General features: G+C 46.5%; 2 protein-coding genes across 2 annotated transcripts in view; one reads left to right on the top strand and one right to left on the bottom strand.

Moving 5' to 3' along the window:
- Positions 1–20,565, bottom strand: part of spg (dedicator of cytokinesis spg) — a 45,842-nt gene that overhangs the window by 3,762 nt on the left and 21,515 nt on the right. The window contains 6 exon segments of the mRNA XM_017899157.1: positions 240–1,942; positions 1,945–2,165; positions 2,255–2,459; positions 2,566–2,865; positions 3,017–3,475; positions 4,049–4,133. Coding sequence (XP_017754646.1) covers positions 240–1,942; positions 1,945–2,165; positions 2,255–2,459; positions 2,566–2,865; positions 3,017–3,475; positions 4,049–4,133 — 2,973 coding nt within the window.
- The window catches only part of Inx3 (innexin 3), a 13,330-nt gene continuing 3,890 nt past the window's right edge, over positions 11,126–20,565 (top strand). Inside the window, exon 1 of the mRNA XM_017899158.1 lies at positions 11,126–11,660. The gene's annotated coding sequence lies outside the window, so the exon portion shown is untranslated. The remainder of the gene's footprint in view (positions 11,661–20,565) is intronic.

Raw genomic sequence — 20,565 nt, 5'->3', positions numbered from 1 at the left:
CAAGAATAGAATGCGATGAGTTAAGCATTCTATTCGCGTGCTCGTGAAAACGTATATAGTTCACTTGCGAATTTATGCAATGGACTTACACAGCACTAAGATGCTCCCTAATGCAGCATGAAATGACAAATTAAAAATTTTACCACGAGACACAAGCAATTCGATTAGCAGTGCGATTATTTAATTTCAACGAAACTCACGAGGAAATATATCGTAGAAAAGACTAGACTAATACTTACATCGTGTTAAACAACTGCCTGTACTCGTCGTCACCTTTGTTCTCGCTGATTAAAATATCCAGTTTGTCAATCAATTCCGATTCCACGGATTTAAAGTTACCACGCGCGCGTTGCTCGCACTCCATCATGTCGAAGAAGATGTGCAAAGTGGCCTTCCTCAGTTCGCTCTCTGGGACTAAGGTGACCTCCAAAAAGGGGCCCACCATTCCAGGAATAAATTCCAGCTTACGATCGCCCAAGTAAGACCACATCGAGAGTATTTGAAAGCCCATCAGCACTCTCATGTCCCCGTATTTCTCGACAATTTTCTCGCGTTTCACTTCGGAAAATTGTTCGAGTTGCAGAGAAGGCTGGGTGAGGTATGCTACAGCAAGATTAAAGTACGTGGACCAGAGCTGCGAATTGAAGATACCGTGCAGGAAACGAAAAGCCAAAGGTTGAGCGAGCTCCTGCAGGGACTTCAGGATGATACTGTTTGCCTGCATTCTTATTACCAGCCAGTCAGGCGGAAACACTTCCTGTCTAACAAGATCACGGAGAACCAGAAAGACTCTTAGAAGAAAATCCTTGAGGGGTTGTCGTTCACCAGCGTGAGACAGCTCCTCCCAGAGTCGAGCATAGTGATACTCGTCGAGTAGCTGAAGCAACCCTATCAGACAAGCTACTAGGCAGCCCAGTACGGGGCCACTGGTGTTTATGACGATCAGTATGGTCTGTACCAAGACATCCAAAACGGAGAGACACAAGGTCTCGACGTCGTGATGAATGCAGTTGTTGACTTTATTCGTATCTCGCCCCCTTTTGTGCAAGAAGCTGAGGATTTCGCCGAGAATGTCAGTGCAGGAACGAAGTTCCTCTCGCCTAACTAAATGGAACCTCAGGTGTCTGCACATCGTAACTAACAGTAGATTCCTACTTTCGTCGTCGTCACGAAACAACGCGGAAGTACTTAAATTCTTTATGGCAGTCAATTTGGCCTGTGTGAGCTGCAGTGGTGGCTCCCTTGGCACCGAGTCGAGCATCGTGCAAGTAAGTTTGGCTACTTCGAGGACCGGTAGTACGGCAACCAGTTGTTCGAAAACTGCCGAGATCGAGTAGAGTAACGCTATCTGAGAATGAAGGACCATCTCGTATGGAATGCCCAACATCTTGTTCAACGCAGCGAACACGCAGTAAAGATCTCGCTTGAAGCTGTCCTCGTATTGACCAGCCGTCGCTCTAGCAAACAGCAGACGACTCTGAATGATGAACTTGAAGATATACTCCAGAGAACGGAAACACTTGATTATGGGTTCCTGCTTTTCCGCCGCGGTCACCCAATCCGCGCAATGCTGCACGCTACTCAGAAGACCCTTGTACACCAAGGCAGCGGCGAAGTGACCGGAAATGTACGCATCCATGACAGGTTTGAAATGCTCAAACTTGGAATCTTCGAGGAGGCTGAATATTGAGACGAGCACTTGGAAGACTAAACCCGAATGTGCCGTGGAGTTGCCATCCTCTGTATGAAACATGGAAAAGAGCGCATCTAAAATGTCCTGCAGGAACTTGACCAATTCCTCTCCATCCAGCCGTAAGACACGACCAAGAGCCTCCGAAATTCGTTCCGGGTGTGCCTTCCATTGCAACAGACTCAGTAGATCTACGTTTTGCGTCAACTTCGTGCTGCAGAGTAACGTATGCACGAACTCACGACGCAGAGAAAAACCCTGGGATCTTGCAAGTTCTCGAACAAACTCTTACCTGTTGCATTCGGTTCTCGAGCACAACTAGGCAACGAGAGGTAACTTAGCGAGTCCAACTTGGAACGATCCTCGCACTTGTAAATGTACAATTCGTGAGGGCCATCCTGAAGTGTAGCTCCTCCGGGCTCCATAAGACGCACGAAGGCAAACGCGAACAACTTCTTGTCATTCTTTTCGCGTGCTGCGCCAAAAAAGCAAGGTGTATCGTGTTCTGCGGATATTCGCTATGCCAAAAAGTTGCGAAAATCTGAAGGAATATCAATGGCTTACTGGAACAGTGCCGAAATTCGAAGCGGACGTGGCTACCGTAGAATTTGTCTATAGGTATAGCCAGTCGCACCGTCTCGGCCCAGGATGGGCTGTTGTGATGATAAATAACCAAACTTTGATATGCGGAACTGCCCTCCATTCCAGCGGCGCCAAACAAACACTCTTCCAAGGGTTGTCCGTCCGAGTCCAGCACCAAAATCGTCACCTATAGATAGCAGAGAAGATTTACATTCTCGTAGAAATTCAAATATACTCGGTACACAGCTACTCGGATCATATATCATAGATGCAGCAACATCGTGCAAGGATACCTCGATGTTCTTCCCTGTAGATTTCCCACCTCGCTCGAACTCGCCGCGTTCCAGTTTCAGGTACAAATCATTCCGCACGTCACCCGGCATAATCACGTCAGAGAACCCGAGCTTCTTCGTTAAGCAGATATTCTTGAAGAGCAAGGGATTCTCCTCTCGCACTTGAGACAACTCGCCATGGAGGACGCGCAGCGAAACCACAATGCCGTAATTGGGCTGGCCCGGCAGCGGTGAACACTTGTTGTTGCGGATAATCTGCTCGTGTAGTTGGTGGAAGTCCTTCTCTTCTCCTTGACACACCTAAGACAACGCTGCTTACAAAGACTGGTGGCTGGCACGTTCCTGAGACTCGATTTCGGAAGAAAGGATACGGAAGGACGTTTTCAGAGTTGGCAAGTATCGAAACTCCTAAGAAGCGGTGTGGCCAATTGGTCGACGAGCTGCAGCTTACCTTGAGCGTCATCTCGAGTTCCTCGGTGTGATCCTGCGTGGCTTCGGCGAGGGAGAGCACCGCGACGCCATGGGGTCTCCTGTAAGTGGCGGAGCCCGCTTTGTTTTTGCCGGAATCGGAGTACAGCATTCTCCCGCATCGCATCACATGTGCAACCATGTAGAGGTCTCTGCTTAGGTCCGCGTTCCCGAGGTCCGTGAAGATCGTGCAGTTGCAGTGGATCATTTCCACGAAGCTGGAGAATCCCTCCTTCGAGATTCGCACCAGGAAACGCTCGCTTAGATATTGATTCCGCTTCGCATCGTACAACGAGAAGTAAATCTCCGTGTCCTCGCCGATTATATGCCCGAAATCTCTCATGCAGAAATAGAGATGATGGGTCAGGACCTTCTTGTGCTCCTTCCGCCTAAGAGTTCCTCTGGCTGACGCCCCTTGCGAATTTTCCGCGCTTTGAACGTGCTGAAATCGGTCAAACGTGAGAAGCAATACGCAATTCGACGCTGCGATTCGTACGAAACGGAAAATCGGTAAGTATATACAAATCGTGGCGATCATGCGTGTTCGTGTTGGAGAAACGTTACTCTGCTGCGCAAGATATCTAAACAAATACACTGAATTACGGATACAGGAATTTCGATATAGGATTAGGCGACATTAAAAATTTCGTGTTGAACGCGCGTGCTCTGAATATACCCTAACGCTGACTTCATTTCAATTCTTGCCGAGTATTTGAAATGGTCAGCACTCCAACTAGAATTTCAATGAGCTTCAACGATATACGTATAGCGAAGTATGCACGCTGGAGAGCTCTCCTCTCTTTCTCCTTTTCTCTCTCCCCACGGTATCGAGCTCTCTTCAACGCGACTCGTCCATAGCTTTTTTCCCTTTTTTACCCGATGCAGAGTCAGCCGTCCGCGCTGGCTGAAGAACGTTGGCGCACAGGGTTACGTTTCTCGGACCGGTTTTCACGCGTTTGCGGTAATCGTAAAATTACGCCAAGCCATCGTGGAGATCCTCTCTCGTTATAATTACCACGTGATAAAGCTCCACGACCGACATCGTGTCCGGGTCCACCATATGAGCACCCTGGCGGGGCACCAAGTCCAAGCCTAGTTTTCTGCAACATCCAAGATACCGAGTAACTGAGTAAGACGAATCTAACGACATCTTAATTCAACGCATTAACAGACCTGCGAGATCATTTGCATAAGCAGAAACGACCCTCGGGATAACGAGATTCGTCAAAGGCGTGGAATCTAGAGGCAAGGAAAGCCTCTGGAGAGGCGATCCGCACCCCCAGCGGATCAGACGAATCTCCGCGTTGGTCTCGAGTGGGGGTTGAACTATCGCGAGGGGTTGAAGGGCCATCGTCGAAGATGATTGACGACTAGGGTCGGAGCAGATCCAGGGAGCAACGCGGGGTCCAATTAAACCGGGCATTGCATCGGTTTCCAAAGTTTACTTCTGAAGTGGCGAAGCAGTATACTTAACTTCCCATGACCCCGGACGACCGCATGCCATAGGGCCGACGTGTTCTCGAACGCATTGGGGCCCTACAGGCCCGGCTACTCGCCAGGGTCCTCGCGTGGCCCCTTCACCTCGCTGGAATGCAGCTATACGCCGCGCGTTTCGACTCCACTCGCCTCCACTCGCTTCTCCGCGCCTCTCCACGCCTCCTCTTTGTTCCTCTTGCCATACGTACACGCGCGTATCTGCGCCTCCACTCCTATCCACTGCCTCCACTCCGTTTTCGCTTTTCAGAACTTCATTTCGAACCGACGACTTCGCCGCGACCGCGCAACGATCAGGAACCTCGTGGACGTTACGAAACCGGCTAGATCGCCGCAGAAATAGCCGCGTTGATTAAAAAGGTTGATTGAAACGAAACGCGTCCGACTATGCTCGTGCGAGCCGCGATGACCTGGAAATTCTGGACACTTCGAGGAACCTTGGGACCATTTACATAATGGCGAGTTATAGAAGCTGCGACGTTTAACCCCTCGCACTGCAATTTAATTATGACAAAGTATGCATCGAAGTGGTATTTAATTTTGGCTAACCAACTGTATACTTATCTTATCAGAGATGAAGTTATATAAAGATTTGAGAAATTCTTCGAATTTTGTGAAATAATTATTATGATCGCTCGATTAGTATAGCTTACTGTTGGAGAGATAAGTTTAGTTACGTACAAAAATCAATTTAGGAGGTAAGGTGTGAATAAATAGTTTATAAAACCTAAATTCCGAGAACGAATGTTCATATGAACGTTGGATAATCATTGGGAAGTTAGGCGAATTGCGTCACGAATCCTCTTGACACTCGCAGAGTCAGTTGCTCTAGAGAAGTAATAAAAAGTAGATATACCTTCCTTGAGTAATAAAAGAATTTAAAAGAGAATATATATATATATTAATTTCAGTCCTTAGACCTAGAAATGGACTAGATTGTGTACACAATTTCTACACATTCACATCCTCCATACTTTAACTTACACATTAGTTCTTTACATCCATCCATCAGCATACTGTCATCCCTCTCTCTTTCCTCTATATTCGTTTCTCTACTTCCTTAACCATTTGACAACCCTTGCACACACTCTCCTTTCTACCATCTGCTAAAAGAGAATATATATATATGGTAGTTATTTTTCAATTATGAACCCATAATCCCAATACTTACAATCGTCAGATTTAACACGAAGGACTCCTAACGAATTAGACTCGTGACGAGTCAAACTCGTCATTTCAGTGCAAAGGGTTAATTGCCATTCGAGGTTGCCTAGATTTCTCTAAACCTGTGGAATCATGAGTAAATTCATGCGCGAAGTGGCCATCGGAGGTGCTTATGAGGCGTGTCCGGACACTTTGCACGAGAGCAACGATCCTGCCCGCTAATCGCTGAGCAAATTCGGGTAAGCTCGTTGCGACGGTTGTCCGTGGTAGTCGCGGACGTTTTATCCGCAACGTCGAAGTGCGAAATTACCCTGACTCGTGACCGATCGATTAACTTTTTCCGCGCTGCAAAAAGCGAGGATTCCCCGGCTGTGGGGAAGCAACGGCCGTTAAGCGATAATTAACGTTCCGTTGGAGTACGCGGCGTGGTATAAACCGTGAATTCCGAGCGGATTTTGGGCGGATCGGGGAAATTAAGTGGTACTCGAGAGAGCGTCGCTTTTGCTTTTCGCTTTGGCCCGCGTCAGCGCCCTCTATGCTGCTCTCCGTCCGGCTACGTTACTGATCCTGCTGATTCGGAGTACCGTCCTACGCCCTCGCGAACCCGCCAGGTAGGGCCGTATCTAATTTTTCCATCAACCAGTCTGGGTCTCGCGTGCAGTCAATTTTTTAACCTCCCTTTCAGGCGCGCAGCTCTGCGTTTACCTGTAAGCATCTCGTTGCAAGCAGGCCCAAAGATAGCCGAAAATTCGATAACGTACGTGTATATATAAATAGTTGTGTTTGAACTGCGAGAGTTTATCGAACCTTTTTTATCGACAGAGAAAATCCTGGGTGGAAGGAAAAGCGTTGAAATTTCTTTTACGACCAAACTTTCTCCCGTTCGAGTTCTCTCGGTCTCCGGGTTTGCTGCCCAACGTGAAATAGGGCGGTTCATCCGCCAACGCGGTACGGTCCTGAGTATCCTGAAAGGTCCCCCCTCAGGCCCCGGTTGATGGAATGCAGGTGAGCAGGCAGACTTCGATGCGTGGAGACAGGTACAGGCAATGTCCGTCGTTGGGACCTATGTCCCATTCCAAAGATATCGGATATATTCCGTGCAAGCGACGTTCGGTTCATCGCGAGGATCAGCCGTCTGCTAGAGGAGACGAAAGCCTTCCTTCCTTGCTCCTTTCTCTCCGTCTCGTCGAGAGACCACAGAGCCAACGGATGACGAATTCGTTCGGCCAATGGCCGCGAGTACAGTCCAGTCGATTTACAGCTCCATGAAATTTTGCCTCGTAGCATTTTCAACGGTTGTAGGTTAGTCGATGGAAATTCTGGTCCGGAAAGGATCGATTCGTTGCTCACGATCACCGATTGCGTAACACGTACCAAAATGGCGATAATGAAAGGCTGAGAGGATGCAGAGCGCGAACTGATTACCCGAATAATTAACCGGCGGTTAACCTATTACAGGATTATTTGCGTAAAATGTTAGACCTCGTTACACGTGTGTACGTGTGTTTGTGTGTTGGCACTCGAAAGCAGGACGATTTTGAAACTTTCCAACTCGGTTTCCTCGGATTCCTCGATGGAATATTTCATCGGGATTTACACCTCCGGCTAACTGCGATTTATTATCACGCCAGGAATTTTCCATTACAGCTCTAGTTTCCTTGAACTTTCCGAGACTAGGATGAACGAATAGGACTGTAGAGCGAAGAGAAGACCGAGTTTCGCGAGACGAAAGTTTCTCAAGCGACGCGAATTATTAAAGTTCGTGTCGAGGACTAAAACTAGACGCTGCGACGTACAGTTCGCTCTACGCAAGTTCGCTTTGCTCGGCTAATTTGAGCACTCTTGGGCTCTAGACCGTGCCTACTCGAGGCTAGCGACAATTGGAAAAACTAATGGCGCGGAAAAAGGAAGCATTTCGATGCGACGATAATACAGAGAAATCCTGTTGTCAGTGAACTTTTCAGCTGCGAGGTATCCTCCGTGGAGTTCAGTAACCATTCGGTAGCTTTAAACGCTGTAATTACGTCGGTGCTGCCGCGAGTTGGTGGACTGCTGTTTCTGCTTCAAACTGACAATCAATTATTAGCCTTCGTTCGCCTCGCACCGTTCTTTACGCTGTCTTTATATTCCGTTTCATTTCTCTCGCCTTGCATTAACCAATTAGCTCCACTTTTTTCGTATTCTCGATCAAAGAATAATCCACAAATCGCTATAGACTATAGACGAACTACCTACCGAATAGTTTCTCTATCTAACCTAACTTTTCATTTATCACTAATAAAAATAAAAAGACCGCGAATGGATATAAAATATCGTATTTAAAATTGTAAAAATTGTTGTATAATCGATCGAGTAATTTCTTTTCTCGACCTCGATCGTCGAAAAAGAAAAAAGAAGATTCGTTTGAAAGATACGTTTGAATAGCCGAGTACAAAGCCAAAGGAAAGAGTATTATCGTTTTCGATTGGTTCGCCGTGGAGCGATTCAGTGTAGCATAAAAGTAAAATCCGTAGAAGTTGCACTCATCGGTACAGCGTGGTTTCTCGCGACCGTGTAAAACGGCCTTAATAGGAGTGTTTCCTGATCCCGGAACGAGTAACGAGACTCATACGTATAGCAAAGGGTTCGTGGGAAGACGAACGCCGCGTCTGGTTTGCCCGAGGGTACACGCATACAACTGCACCGTACGTGTACCAACTCTCACTACCACGAATGCTCCGCCGACTCGTGGCTGCACTCCCGAGTGCAGTTGCAGTTCCGTGCCGCGTCGGCCTCTCCGGTCTCTCCGGCCACTCTGGCAGAAGATAGCAGTGGTAGTAATAGATGTCAGGGCCAAATCCCCGAGCCCCCACGATCTCAATTAGATCAAATGATGCGTGATTAAGCGCGATTAGCCGCGAACCTTTCAGTTTTTCGTCGCTGACGGACGCCGAAGTTGTTGCTTCGTTCGCCTCGCGCGATCACGATGAACAATTTTTCGTATTTTACGGCTACAGTGATCGAGAGACGAGTTCGAATCGTTTTAGAGGTTTGTTTTTACGAAGCAAGAGTACCCTTTCGTTCGAATGTATTCGTCGAATCGTTATGTCAGTCAAGTACAACGATCGAAACGAAAAGGGCTCTCGTGACGGAATAGGTTAGGTTCGCGGTACGATCCAAGTGGTATACGCTATAACCTACGAAGGGGGTAAAGAAAAAGCATCGACTCGCGATACCAGGTGTAGGCTTATTAAGTTCGACGATCGCTGCCATTCATTAAATTTCTTTCAGCGAGGTAGCAGCGCGTCGGTAGCCGCGTACCATGGAACTCCCCCTACCTAAGCGCTTTTTCCCCTCACGCGCGCTACCTCTCATCGTACAGCCCTGGGCCCGAGTAGAACAACGCCAGCACCGTGCTACGCCGAGGCGAAGGCAAAAAGAAAGGGACTACCTTACGGGGAACAGAGCCAGCGTTTCCCAACCTTCGGGAACCTTTTCTCGATTACTTGCGCTTCGAGAAATGCCTCCCTTTTTACTATACATGTACACATTTCTACTTGAACGAGTTTCTTTCTCGTTCACGAATACAGATAAAAAGCTACCGATAAAATATTCCTTATCTTATAGGAAACGTTCGGGTGTCACTGACAATTCGAGTCAAAGGTGTATGACCTCTTGATGTATTAAATGAAATTTACGATTGTCGCGCTATCTTTCGAGATAAGCGCCATTTATTTAAATTCTTTGCGACATTGTAACACGAAAGCTTGTATGAAGAACTTAATTTGAGAGAGCAAAAATATACGTAACGCGATGTAAAATGTATTTTTTTTATTATATAAAATGGCTTATACCTATGGCCAGCCATGACTATAATTTACATATAGAATGAGAAATGTTTCCCGGTAACCTCTGTAATGGGTACAACTAGTCGGTAGATTCGGAGAATTCGAAGGATTGGGAAACCCTGAAATGGAAGACGTGAGGAGAACGCGGTTATGTGGCCTGGAGTTTCATCCCGTACCACCGCGTTACCCCAACAAGGAAGCAAAACATTAAAACGAAGACGGAACGAAGAAAGAGTGGACCACGGAGAAAGGAGAAAGGGAGACGCGTAGAGGGCAGTGCATGCGAGGTGGTGCCTCCAGGCATGCTCATTAGAAATAATAATAATTACTACGACAAGGATAATAAATGTTGCCGTTTGCTCGATACATGCCCAAGTGGAAAGTAACATAACCACTACTGGCACCCGGTAATTAAATAAATGAAATACGCTCGGCCGAATGATTTATTTCTCGTTCATGTTCAAGTTGACGCACTCGAGCAACCGAAATTGTCAGTTCGACACGACTCATAAGTGATGCCAACTTTTCGTGACGACGTGGAGGAAGAAATCCTGTGCGCGGTCATTGCGTAGAACCGTTATTCGCGCGCATACGCGAGCAAAGCGCATAGCGCTGCCAACATTACATCAGAAATTTATTAAACGAGGTTATGTAAATCTTGCGTTCACCCAAAGGACAAGGTTGCTTAGACGAGGTAAAGCGATATTGCCGAGAACGCTTTAAAATCATTTTCTTTTTTTTTCTTATTTAAAAAATCCAATTTTTGTAATGGAATTAGGAAGTTACCAACGAAACGAAATTTTAGGTAAGCTGTTCGTCGAAAATTCGTGAAACTACGAACTGTACATGGAGTCAAGTCGAATATACGACGTTACTTGTAAAGTCAAAAATGGAAGAGCCAAAGAGAAAGGAGGACGAAAAGGGAAGACGCACGAGGAGAGGCTTTAAAGAGCCGAAGTGAACCTCCTCTGCCAGGGGGAACAGGTTCCCGGCATGGTTACCGCGTATTCACCGAGCTGAAAACCTTGAGCTCCACGGACAGAGAACGAAGCATCGTTTCCTCTCTTTTCTCAGACACTGTGGTTGCGGTTACTCTTTACGGACACATGATACAAATCGAAAATTTAAACTCGAATTCACACGAAGTAGGCAACTTTGAAATCCAAAAGCCTGTCTCGCATTCTCCTCCATTTTAAGGTTATGTTTGTAAAATGTTGCGACAATAAATCGTATAAATATTTATGGTATATTTTCTATAACTATCGTGTACAGTATATTTGAAAGTCACACATTCGAGTCGAAAGTTACTCGAAATCGAGTATCGGCGAGAACGGTAGTCGTAGAAAATGACGTTTACGGTTTCACGATTTGTCACCCCTCGCTTACGCGGCAAAAAGTCACACAACAGTCATCCCTCGATAAAATATCTAGAAAAATAAACGATCCGGAAAGCCAAGTGTCCAGAACAGAAGAGCAACGAGCGATGTATCCGATTCACGATGAATCGTGGTCGCGTTGGTGATTTCCAAAGGCGACTATACGCACCTGATAGAGTCGCCCCCACGCTTGGAACTCGGAGAGGCAACATGGCGGGGAGCGGTGGGGCCCAGAACGAGTCCCTGACTCTCGGTTCAGTTGCTGTTCGTACGCCGGGCCCCGTTGGTGCGTTCCGCGGCTTCGTCCCGAGCTTCGAAAGAATTTTCAAAATACCCGTTCACGTCAGCTTACGCGGCATCGACGTAACACAGGAGAGTGAGAGAGAAAGAGGGAGAAAGAGAGTGAGTCTGACGTACTGCGTCAGACATTGACTCTCGTCACGAGGGGTCAAAGAGAATTCGGAACGCGCGATCGACGGGCAAGCGGTGTCTCGGTGTGAGGTGATTTAAGAATCGGTGGCTGCTCGTCGTAACCGTCCTAGAAGACGGCAGGGAAGGAAGAAATCGGAACTCAATACAGCCTGCGGACGATTTCGAGGAAAGCGACGCCTTGCAAGAAGGAAAAGCAAATCGACCAATAAGCGCGAGTTTCCCGCGCTATTGGCCCGTGGGGAAATAAAACAACCACGGGATCGAACGGATTTAGTCGGTTTTCGGCGTGGATTATTGGAAACGGCTTGCAGCCGGCTGTGCTGAATCGAAAAAGGTATTGCTCGAAAAAAGTTGCAATTTTTTGTTTACGACGTTGAGGTTATAAAGTGGTTGAAATCGGTGGTGGATAAATTCGTCGTTTTCCGAATAGTCCAGAGATCTCGAAGCTCGAGGTTTGTACCACAATATATCATAAGCTTTGTACAAAACGTATCGCTTGATAATTTTTATCTCGCACCAAGTTTTACGAATGTCGAAAGACGGTTAGTTCGCAATGTAACCGCCCTCGGAAACGACTCGTGCAGATCAACGAACCAAACCGAATGTATACTAATCGTGATTCTCTGTTTACGTTTACGTGTCGGTACGTCGTAAATTTGTCTCTGTAGCGTAAATACATGACAACCTTTCGAAACGCAAGTACTAATTTTTCCCGATGACCACGTGTGTCGTTCGAGCAAATTATTTTCCGCACGATCTACCCGTATACATGACTTATTAAGGTCGCTCAATCGACCTCAATTGTTCGTGTATCCTTTGAAACATTAATTACATATTCACCAAGATCGAATTCTCACGTACGCTTCGCGTTACCGGTGGAATTCCCTAGCTTTCGGGGTGGGAACAAATTACCTAGGATTAACCTCTACGCACGAAAACCATAAATGACAGGTCAGCGACAAACGGTATTCGAAAATCGGCTTAGGTTCCTTCAAAACTTTCCATTATTATCCCAACGAATTACCATTGTCCTTCGATCAGTTTTTCACCACACTTCAAGTTTCACTCGACGGAGAAAAAGACCATTCGAAAGTTTGCTTCGATAAAGAACCAATCGCGTGTTTATACCGAGGACGAAATAGTGCGCAGGAACAGACGTTATCGACAAGTTCGAAATCTAACTTAGCTACAGGATCGACGTGGACCGGTCCTCGACGATATGCTTCTATGTTTCACCGCGAGATAAAATCCTGATAAAGAACGATGGAGGTCTTGCATACAAAGCTCAATAAATACGCGACATTATATTTGCTCGAGAGACCGGTGGAAACCGGCGTCCGTGTACATAGGAAATCCGAGTTTAACCACATTTCGTTGAAATTTCGACGAAGATAATTCAGCCTCCCAGATATTGTTTCGAAGAAACGAGGAACGGTCAAAAGTTTGATATCGTTTTTACATCGTACATCATCGTCCTCGAGCTTTGAACGAAATGGATCCTATTACGTAGAACGTATTCAGGTTAATCCGTGGCACGTTCGTCGTTATATGCGCCGGAAAGGAAGCAGTGAAGAATCCTTGCGGTTCATCGATGTAGGGACGGAAAATACCGGCGGCGGGAAAGCGTTTGTTAACCTCAATCGAAAGAGCTACGAACGTCAAGAACATACGGCTGGACGATTCGCGCGGGGTGTGTGGCGCGTTTGTCGCGAAACTGGTTTATCCGGAATCCGAGACCCGGAGAATCGAACGAATCACCGGTCTCCAGCATAGGCGGAAATTAAAATCTCAAATTTTAATACGGTATTAAAAATTTATATATCCTTAACGAGTAACGTAAGAGTATACAACGAAACTATCATTACTCGTATTTCGCAAAAAATATTTCTAAATTACTAATGGTCAGTGGACTTTATACGTGTTTAACCTAAAAATGTACGGAGAAACTATAACTGCATCGATTTGGAAAAAAATTTTATAAACTGTTAGTAATCGATCGGTCGAGAGTTTACACATCCTTAACGACATAATCTAAAAATAGAAGAAATATAGCAACTCGTATTTTGCAAAAAGTATTTGTAAATTAATAGTCCGTGCATGGAACATTTATACAACCTTAACAACATAACCTAGACACATGTAGAAGAAACTACTCGTATTTAGCAAAAAGTATTTGCAAATTACTACTAGTCGGTGGATCGAGAATTACACATCCTTGACTTCTAACCTAAAAGTGTGCAAAGAAGCTACAACTGTTTACATCTCGCCAAAAGTATTTACAACTTATTAGTCGTCGGTTGATCGAGAATGTATACATCCTTAACGACATAACCTAAAGATATGCAAATACGTATAACGACTGGTATTTCGCAAAATATCAAGGATACCCTATCTAAATATTCACGAGTAACTATCTTGCTCGAGTCTTCGAAGCCGCACGTGCATTTTACGAGTTTGCAACTGGAAACTTCGTCAAACACGATTGCGCCCTAAATATTTATGCACGCTGGTCGTGCGTACTTGCAAAAGAACGATTTACATCGCACCGTGTGTGCCAGAGACACTGCATCGCGGCACCCTCTCTCCCAAGACGACGCGGTATAAAATGCAATATACACGTATCACAAGCAAAACACTCATCCTTTTTCTTCTATCCACGTATTCTATGATTAAAATGACACGTTTCGGCCATTTTATTTCCACAATTTCCGAGATCACAATCTACTTTTGACAAAATTTATGTTTACTTTCATTCGGATCGAGGCATAATTGTTTATAGTCATTCGTCTTCCTCGTGCCCCTATAATTATCTTCATTTACGCGAAATATAAGCTACTCGTAATAATTCTAGCGTTAACATCCCCGTTCCTGGAGAAGTATTGCGCCTCGACGCGTGAATCACGAGTTACGCAGACATCTTGCATCCACTTCCGGCACATCAGTCGAAACCGTCAGCCAACCGCAGTGAGATTCACGGTTTTATCTTATGATACGCCATGCCAGTATTTCCCGTTTTCCTCCTCCATTTCGGATCACTGGTCAAGCGTTTCGTGTCCTCGTAACCATCCTTCAGGGAGCGAAAATCACACCAGTCGCCGTGTATCGATGCAGCAATGCCAACGGCGTGGTTGAAAAATTTCCGTACGATATATTCCATCGATCGCGTAAACTATCTCGCGATTCAGTGTCGGGATCTCGTTAGCTTTTTCACAGCCGCTATAAAAGCCGGCATTCACCTTTCACTCGATCGTGAGGCAAGCGCCCTTCACTCCGACGACATTGTTCGTCCATGATAACAGAGATAGGATACACCAGGCGCAGAGCTACCTCTCGTCATCCTCACGATCCATCTCGCAGAGTAGCTGCGACCTAACAGATATGTCCGAATTGTCAACGTCACTCTACAACCTCGAACTCATCCTCTAGCCTGTTTAGGATCTGGCTTCTTTACCTCGGTTCTGTTTTCTCGTTCGACATGTCGATCCTAGTGAGAAACCGGTGTGCAAAACGCCAGCAGGAGACGCAAAAAGAAGGAAATTATCGGATGGGCAAAGTCTAAGAGGATAGGAAGCGGCGCTGAAAAAGCGGATACCGAGAAGAAGAAGAGTTTGTTCTTCAGGCGACACGGTATGTTTACCGAGTAATTTCACGACTGAGAGGGTTCCCGTGTTTGCCGTGAGGTCTACACGTATATACCGAGGATAGACCGTACACCTAGGTTTTTCCTTTTACCTCGTTACTCGTCTTCTTCTTGCAACTCGGACGCAGGGTTATCGAGAAAGTAACAGATGTTGAGACTTCACGGTTGGATGGAACTCCGGGGAAAACGGAGCTTTCTCTATCGGAGCTGCGATCGACTGATCGATCCACGAGAGCTCGGAGGTTTCTAACTCGGTCAAGTTGGCTCCGATCGAAGGCGGCGAGCAGAGCCGCGCGATCGGGTAGATCTGAAAAGTTCTCCTAGGCGTGGTTACCGCAAATGTAAACGCAACGGCTAACTGTAAATCCCCGTTTCATGGGAAGCCACCGAACTCTTTGCGTTGCGTCGTCCGGGAAATACGTGTCCTACGCGGTTTAGAGGATACCAGGGTATCTCTTCGTGTTCCCGACAGGAACCGTTAACTCCCTCGTTCGATGTAATCGATCACGATCGATCTCCTCGTCGCAGTCCTTCCTCGTGACTAGTCAGAGCCTCCCGGAAGTCTCTCGGTTTCGAGATACAGATGAGAAAACTTCGAGGAATATGGCGTAAGATGCCTAGAAATTGATCTCGAGGAGCATCTATGGATCAAAGACATATTGGGATCGGTTTGTATAGCGTGGTAAGGAGTTGTAATTAATAAAGGGAAGGCAGGTACTCGCATAGGGGATGAAAATGGCGCGGAGATCAGGGTTAGTTGACAGAGATACTCGGCAGAGTAATTAATCGAGGTCGACGATCTTTCTACCGAGCTGATGAAAATGCATGAGGGTTGCCGCCCCTTTGGAGGCTCGATCAACATTTAATAAAGTTTTCTCACACGCCGGGCACGCAGCTCTGCGGAATAAATTACCCAGAGTATGCTCGCACTCGTAGGAATACTGGCCGGCTAAATGCCAGGCGGCCTGTTTCATAACTCGCTCCGCTGGCCCATGCCGAGTACTCTTCCATTCTGTCTCACCAACAAAGAGCGTTTGTTCCTTCCAACTTTCCTGCCGCGACGGGATCGATTCCCATTCGGATCTGCATTTCGATGCCAGTCTCGTACGAGTTACACCCGCATACGAATTAGCGCTTCGTCTCTCACAGGTCGGGGAAAAACGTCGTAAGACAGAGGAACTAGCCGTGTAACGAGCGTGGATCATTTATGGAATATTCTCCGTAGCTCGATAAAGTACTCGAACGCGGTATTGTAACGTTTTATGCGAGCACTCCGACTGAGAAATTCCGATTTTAACGGGTACGTACGTCGTAACGAATCGCTTTAACGCGGACCTTTTTGTTCGCAGATATTACTTTCGATGGGTGAAATCGTCGTTCAAAGTTAGAGTCCGATCCCAACCTTTTTTTAAATCGAATTATTTAACGGTGTGAGACAAAGTAAGGCTTGTCGAATAAAAATTATTCGTTGATTTTACCCACTCGTTGCGTTTTAGGTGCACTGAAATTTTTGCAGAAAAATCGGAATTTTTAGGTTAGGGAATTTTCTCGGAACATAGCGTTCGAATATTTTCGACAACTACTATGTATATACTCGAGGTGACTATTAAATACGCGTGTATTATTCGTATTATAAAAATTCTTCGAATTGGTCCCGGTTCCCAGATCGAGCCACCCCCCATATGGAAAAGCAGCTACCACGGTACGCGAGTATGGCAGACACGCCTCCGGGTGCGAAACCGTGGGTCGAACTCGCATTTGGGTCAAGTACACGTGGCACGTTTGACCACTCTTTTATCCGCGGAGTAAACGGTCGAGGAGAACGTGCATCGCGAAAGAAGGATTCGCAAACGATAGGCTCGTTCCGCGAAATTGTCATTGTATCATCGCGTACGTCAGCGCGCGAAAATACGCCGGAGTCAGTAGCGACGAATTCGAAACCGCAGGGAACGATACCGAGAAGTCAGAGAAATTCTGGCGAACAGACACGTAAATCTCGTCGGTGGTCAGCTCTTCCACTCGGCATTACCCTTTATTAGCCGTCCCATACGGCCGTATAAATCACGTCTCGGCCGCAATTATCGGTTCCCGTGTGTAGCGCGGCGCATAAATTGTGCGGAAATTAAGAATACTCGTTTACGGTAGACGATATCCCCACGAGGGTGCAAAGTTCGACGGTCGGCCGCATCGGTCTTCCGTGGCGCCGCGAAACGCGGGAGCTGCGCGCCCTGGCGACGCCTATGGGCGTCCGAAGCCCTCGATCGCATTCCGGTTTCCACCGCTCTTTATACGATCGTTTCTTTTGCTTTCCTTATCTTCGCAGTGGAAACAATGCGACCGTATCTCGAAGAACCTTTGTCCTGCGTTTGCTGCCGGTAACGAGGATGGGACCAAACGCACTGACCCTTCGCAAACGGGAATACATAGATACCTTTGCACCATAAATCTCGTTTCAAATTTACGAAATTGTTCCAATCGTAACGCTAGAAGATTTAAAGCACAATGCCTGTTTACCGATATTCATTCGCGAGAGGTTAATTAAACCTGACGTGGGCTACCATTGTTGTTGGGTATAATGATTCCTTATCTTTTAACGCCTCGTTAGGTTCGCGTTTACCTCGATTAAAATTGTCCGAGTGAAAGTAATTTCTTCTGAGAACTATGCGGGTTCGTGACTTATAGGTTATGTTGGGAATTCTGACCGATAAGCTTCGCGTTTAACGGGTTAACGAGTGAGAGAGTGTCTTGGCTAGGGGAACGCGATATTCGGGTTTATTGGGCGCGGCACGCGAGATGGCGCGGGCCTGGTGATATTTCACCGAATAAGGAACCGAGCGCGCATAGACGCGGCGCAATCCCAAACCTGTTCCCCTGGCCCGTAACTCGATGCCGGCGATTCGCGTACACGATGCTGGCTGCGGTCGTAAGAGTCGCGGTACGTTGGAAAACCACCGTCTCGCGGTTGCCTGGGATTCCAATCCGTGCCTTCGGTTTCGAATCTAACACCCGCCGATTACCGGTGTCGACAGAAGCCCGCGGTTGGCGAGAAACGTGCTACATACGCGTTCGTTTCGCAGGGCACAGCGCCACCATAGCTGTGCGGGGAAACCGTCGCGTCGTCTAAATGCATGTAGTTTGTATACCTATACATATGCAGATAATTCGTCTCCTGTTTCCATGCAGTAATATTGGCTCGGTCGCAGGATAATATGGGATAAAAATAGTCTCGTTAATTCCGTACAGACTGAATCGTTTTATAAAATTTGCTAAAAATGCGAGAATTTTTTTGTTATCCGTGTAGTAAGTGATTATAATACTTGATAACCGTGATCAACGTTATAGTACACGTGTTAACACGGATATGGTCGTTAAGGTGCTGAATAATAAATAATTCTAGTTAGTACTAAAAATAAAAAAAGATAAGTGGCACCATCTGCTGAAAAATTTCGGCAATACATATATCGATCAAGCCAACGTTTATAAAAATGAATTCGAAAAAAAAAAAAAAAAATTAAAATCTTTTAAATTCGGGTATAATTAAAGAAAAGTTTCATAGGTCTCGATATTATTTAATATTCAGAGAAAAAAAAGTCGATAAAAAATGCAATCTTGTAATATTTGGTTATTTTTGTATAACCATATTAGCAGAAAAAGGTTCGAGGCAAAGTTGGAATGTACCATAAAAATTTCGCGGTTCGTTGAGGATAGAAGAGTTGGAAAGAAACGGCGCGTCGGGAGGAGAAAAGTTTTGTAGGTCTCGTGAGTGGTTGGAACGATCGTCGGAGACGTTGGTGGTAGAAAGCGTTGCGTTTTCTCGTGTCGTCAGCGTGTCCACTCCCGACCAGCCACGCTTCCCCTTCTCCCGTTTCACGAGAAACAGCCGAGTAACTGGTTTGACTTGTATGTTCGTTAACCGGGAACGTTTCGAAGAAGCGTGGAGAAGGAATTGTAAAACCGTTGTCGCGAAAACTCGATGCTGCGCGGCCAAGCGCGCCAATCGCGCGATTTACATGTGAACGTGACACGCGAGCAGAAACGAGGAGAAAGAATTCGATGAGAACCGTTCTCCGACGACCAAGATAAATCGCGTAGGTGTTTTCATACACCACACTGAAACACAGATAGTAATCGATGTTAATCGAAATAATCTTTGCGGAAATTGCAAATCGTTCCAAGTCATCGATTCTGTGTCGAAACGCATCGTGGATACGGTCTGAAATTACACGCGGTCCTCTTGCCGGCTCGCGACCACTGGACAGCGACGACGTTCTGCGGAAAAATTGCGAAATATAACTGTAGTCAGTTGCTAATTTAACCGCTGACCATCCTCTATGGTCTATCGCGACCGCGCATTTCTTTGCGCAGCGAAATCTCAGCGCTCGTCAGAGCTTGCGAAAACGGCCGAATATTCCCATAGCGCGTCGAACGGAAAGTATACGAGTCAGCGTAGCCGTTCACGCCGGCGATCCTGCACGCTTGCAAATTGACCCTTCGTTGCGGCACGTGCCTCGTCCGTCGTCAATTAATTAACTAATAAACTTCCCACACGAGTCCACCGTTCCAGCTACGATCCGATGGTCTTAACGTTTCTTATTTAAACCTCTATCCAAGAATTTACTCGCGTAAATTACGTTCCTCGCAAATGATGTTTACGAGACGAATTTGTAGGTTAATTGCGCGGGAACTGTCTTACGATACGAAATGCTCGTTTGATCGTAATTTAACGAGGGTGTAAGAAAGGTGGAATAAAAGGATCGGATGTTTGCCGGTAACGAACTCGTTTGGGGGCTTTTGTTCGTCGGGAGAGAGACGCGACCGTGGTCGTCTGGAAAGGTGGCCGCGGTCTCGAAAGGCCAACGGCTCCAGCGGTCCAAGTGACAAAAATGGCGGACGCGTCGAGTCGAGTCGAGTCGAGTCGCAGACACCCAGAAGTGGTAGTGCTCCAGGCGCACGGTCTGGCGCGCATTAAACCAAGTTTTTCGCGCCACCGTTGCAAAGGGAGGAGGTTCGCCGAACGAAAATGGTCGCCTGCAGCGCGCCATTGTTTCGCCGCGAGAACAATCCACGGTCTGAAGAGCGCTCCTATGTATATCGATCCTGTGTACATCTGTCGTTTCCGGTTGTTCCAACCTTGCTACCGGTACTACTCGTTCGAGTTCGCGAACCAGCTCGAGTGGCCGGAAATGCAAAACTCAGTCGATGCGACCGCGTTTCCATCTTCCATTTTGTCTCTAGTATCTCTTTCTCTTTTCTTCTTCTTCGTTGGATTTGTTTTTTCTCGTTTTCTCCTTTAAGTCGTTCGTAATCGGAGTAATATTTTATTTTTTCCCCGTTCCTGTTCTTTTTTTTCATGCGATTGGCATCGAGCTTAACCTAAAAAATATTGTCAAGAAATTGCAGAAGTTTATGTTATGCCATCTTGGATTCTCCTTGCGGCGGGATCACGCACCGCGATAAAAGGATTCCCAGGCTGGAAACCTGCCGAGGTATTCCAAGCAGCAAACGATCTGCCGAAGGATGAAATTTGTCAAGTCTATCATTATCGCTAATTGCGGAGGTATCGCTAGTCTTCGCCGATTAAAACGCCGAGATACACGAC

Source organism: Eufriesea mexicana, unplaced genomic scaffold (genome assembly GCF_001483705.2).
Source record: "Eufriesea mexicana isolate 0111107269 unplaced genomic scaffold, ASM148370v2 scaffold793, whole genome shotgun sequence".
NCBI classification, from domain to species: domain Eukaryota; kingdom Metazoa; phylum Arthropoda; class Insecta; order Hymenoptera; family Apidae; genus Eufriesea; species Eufriesea mexicana.
This window is presented reverse-complemented; position numbering and strand designations above follow the sequence as displayed.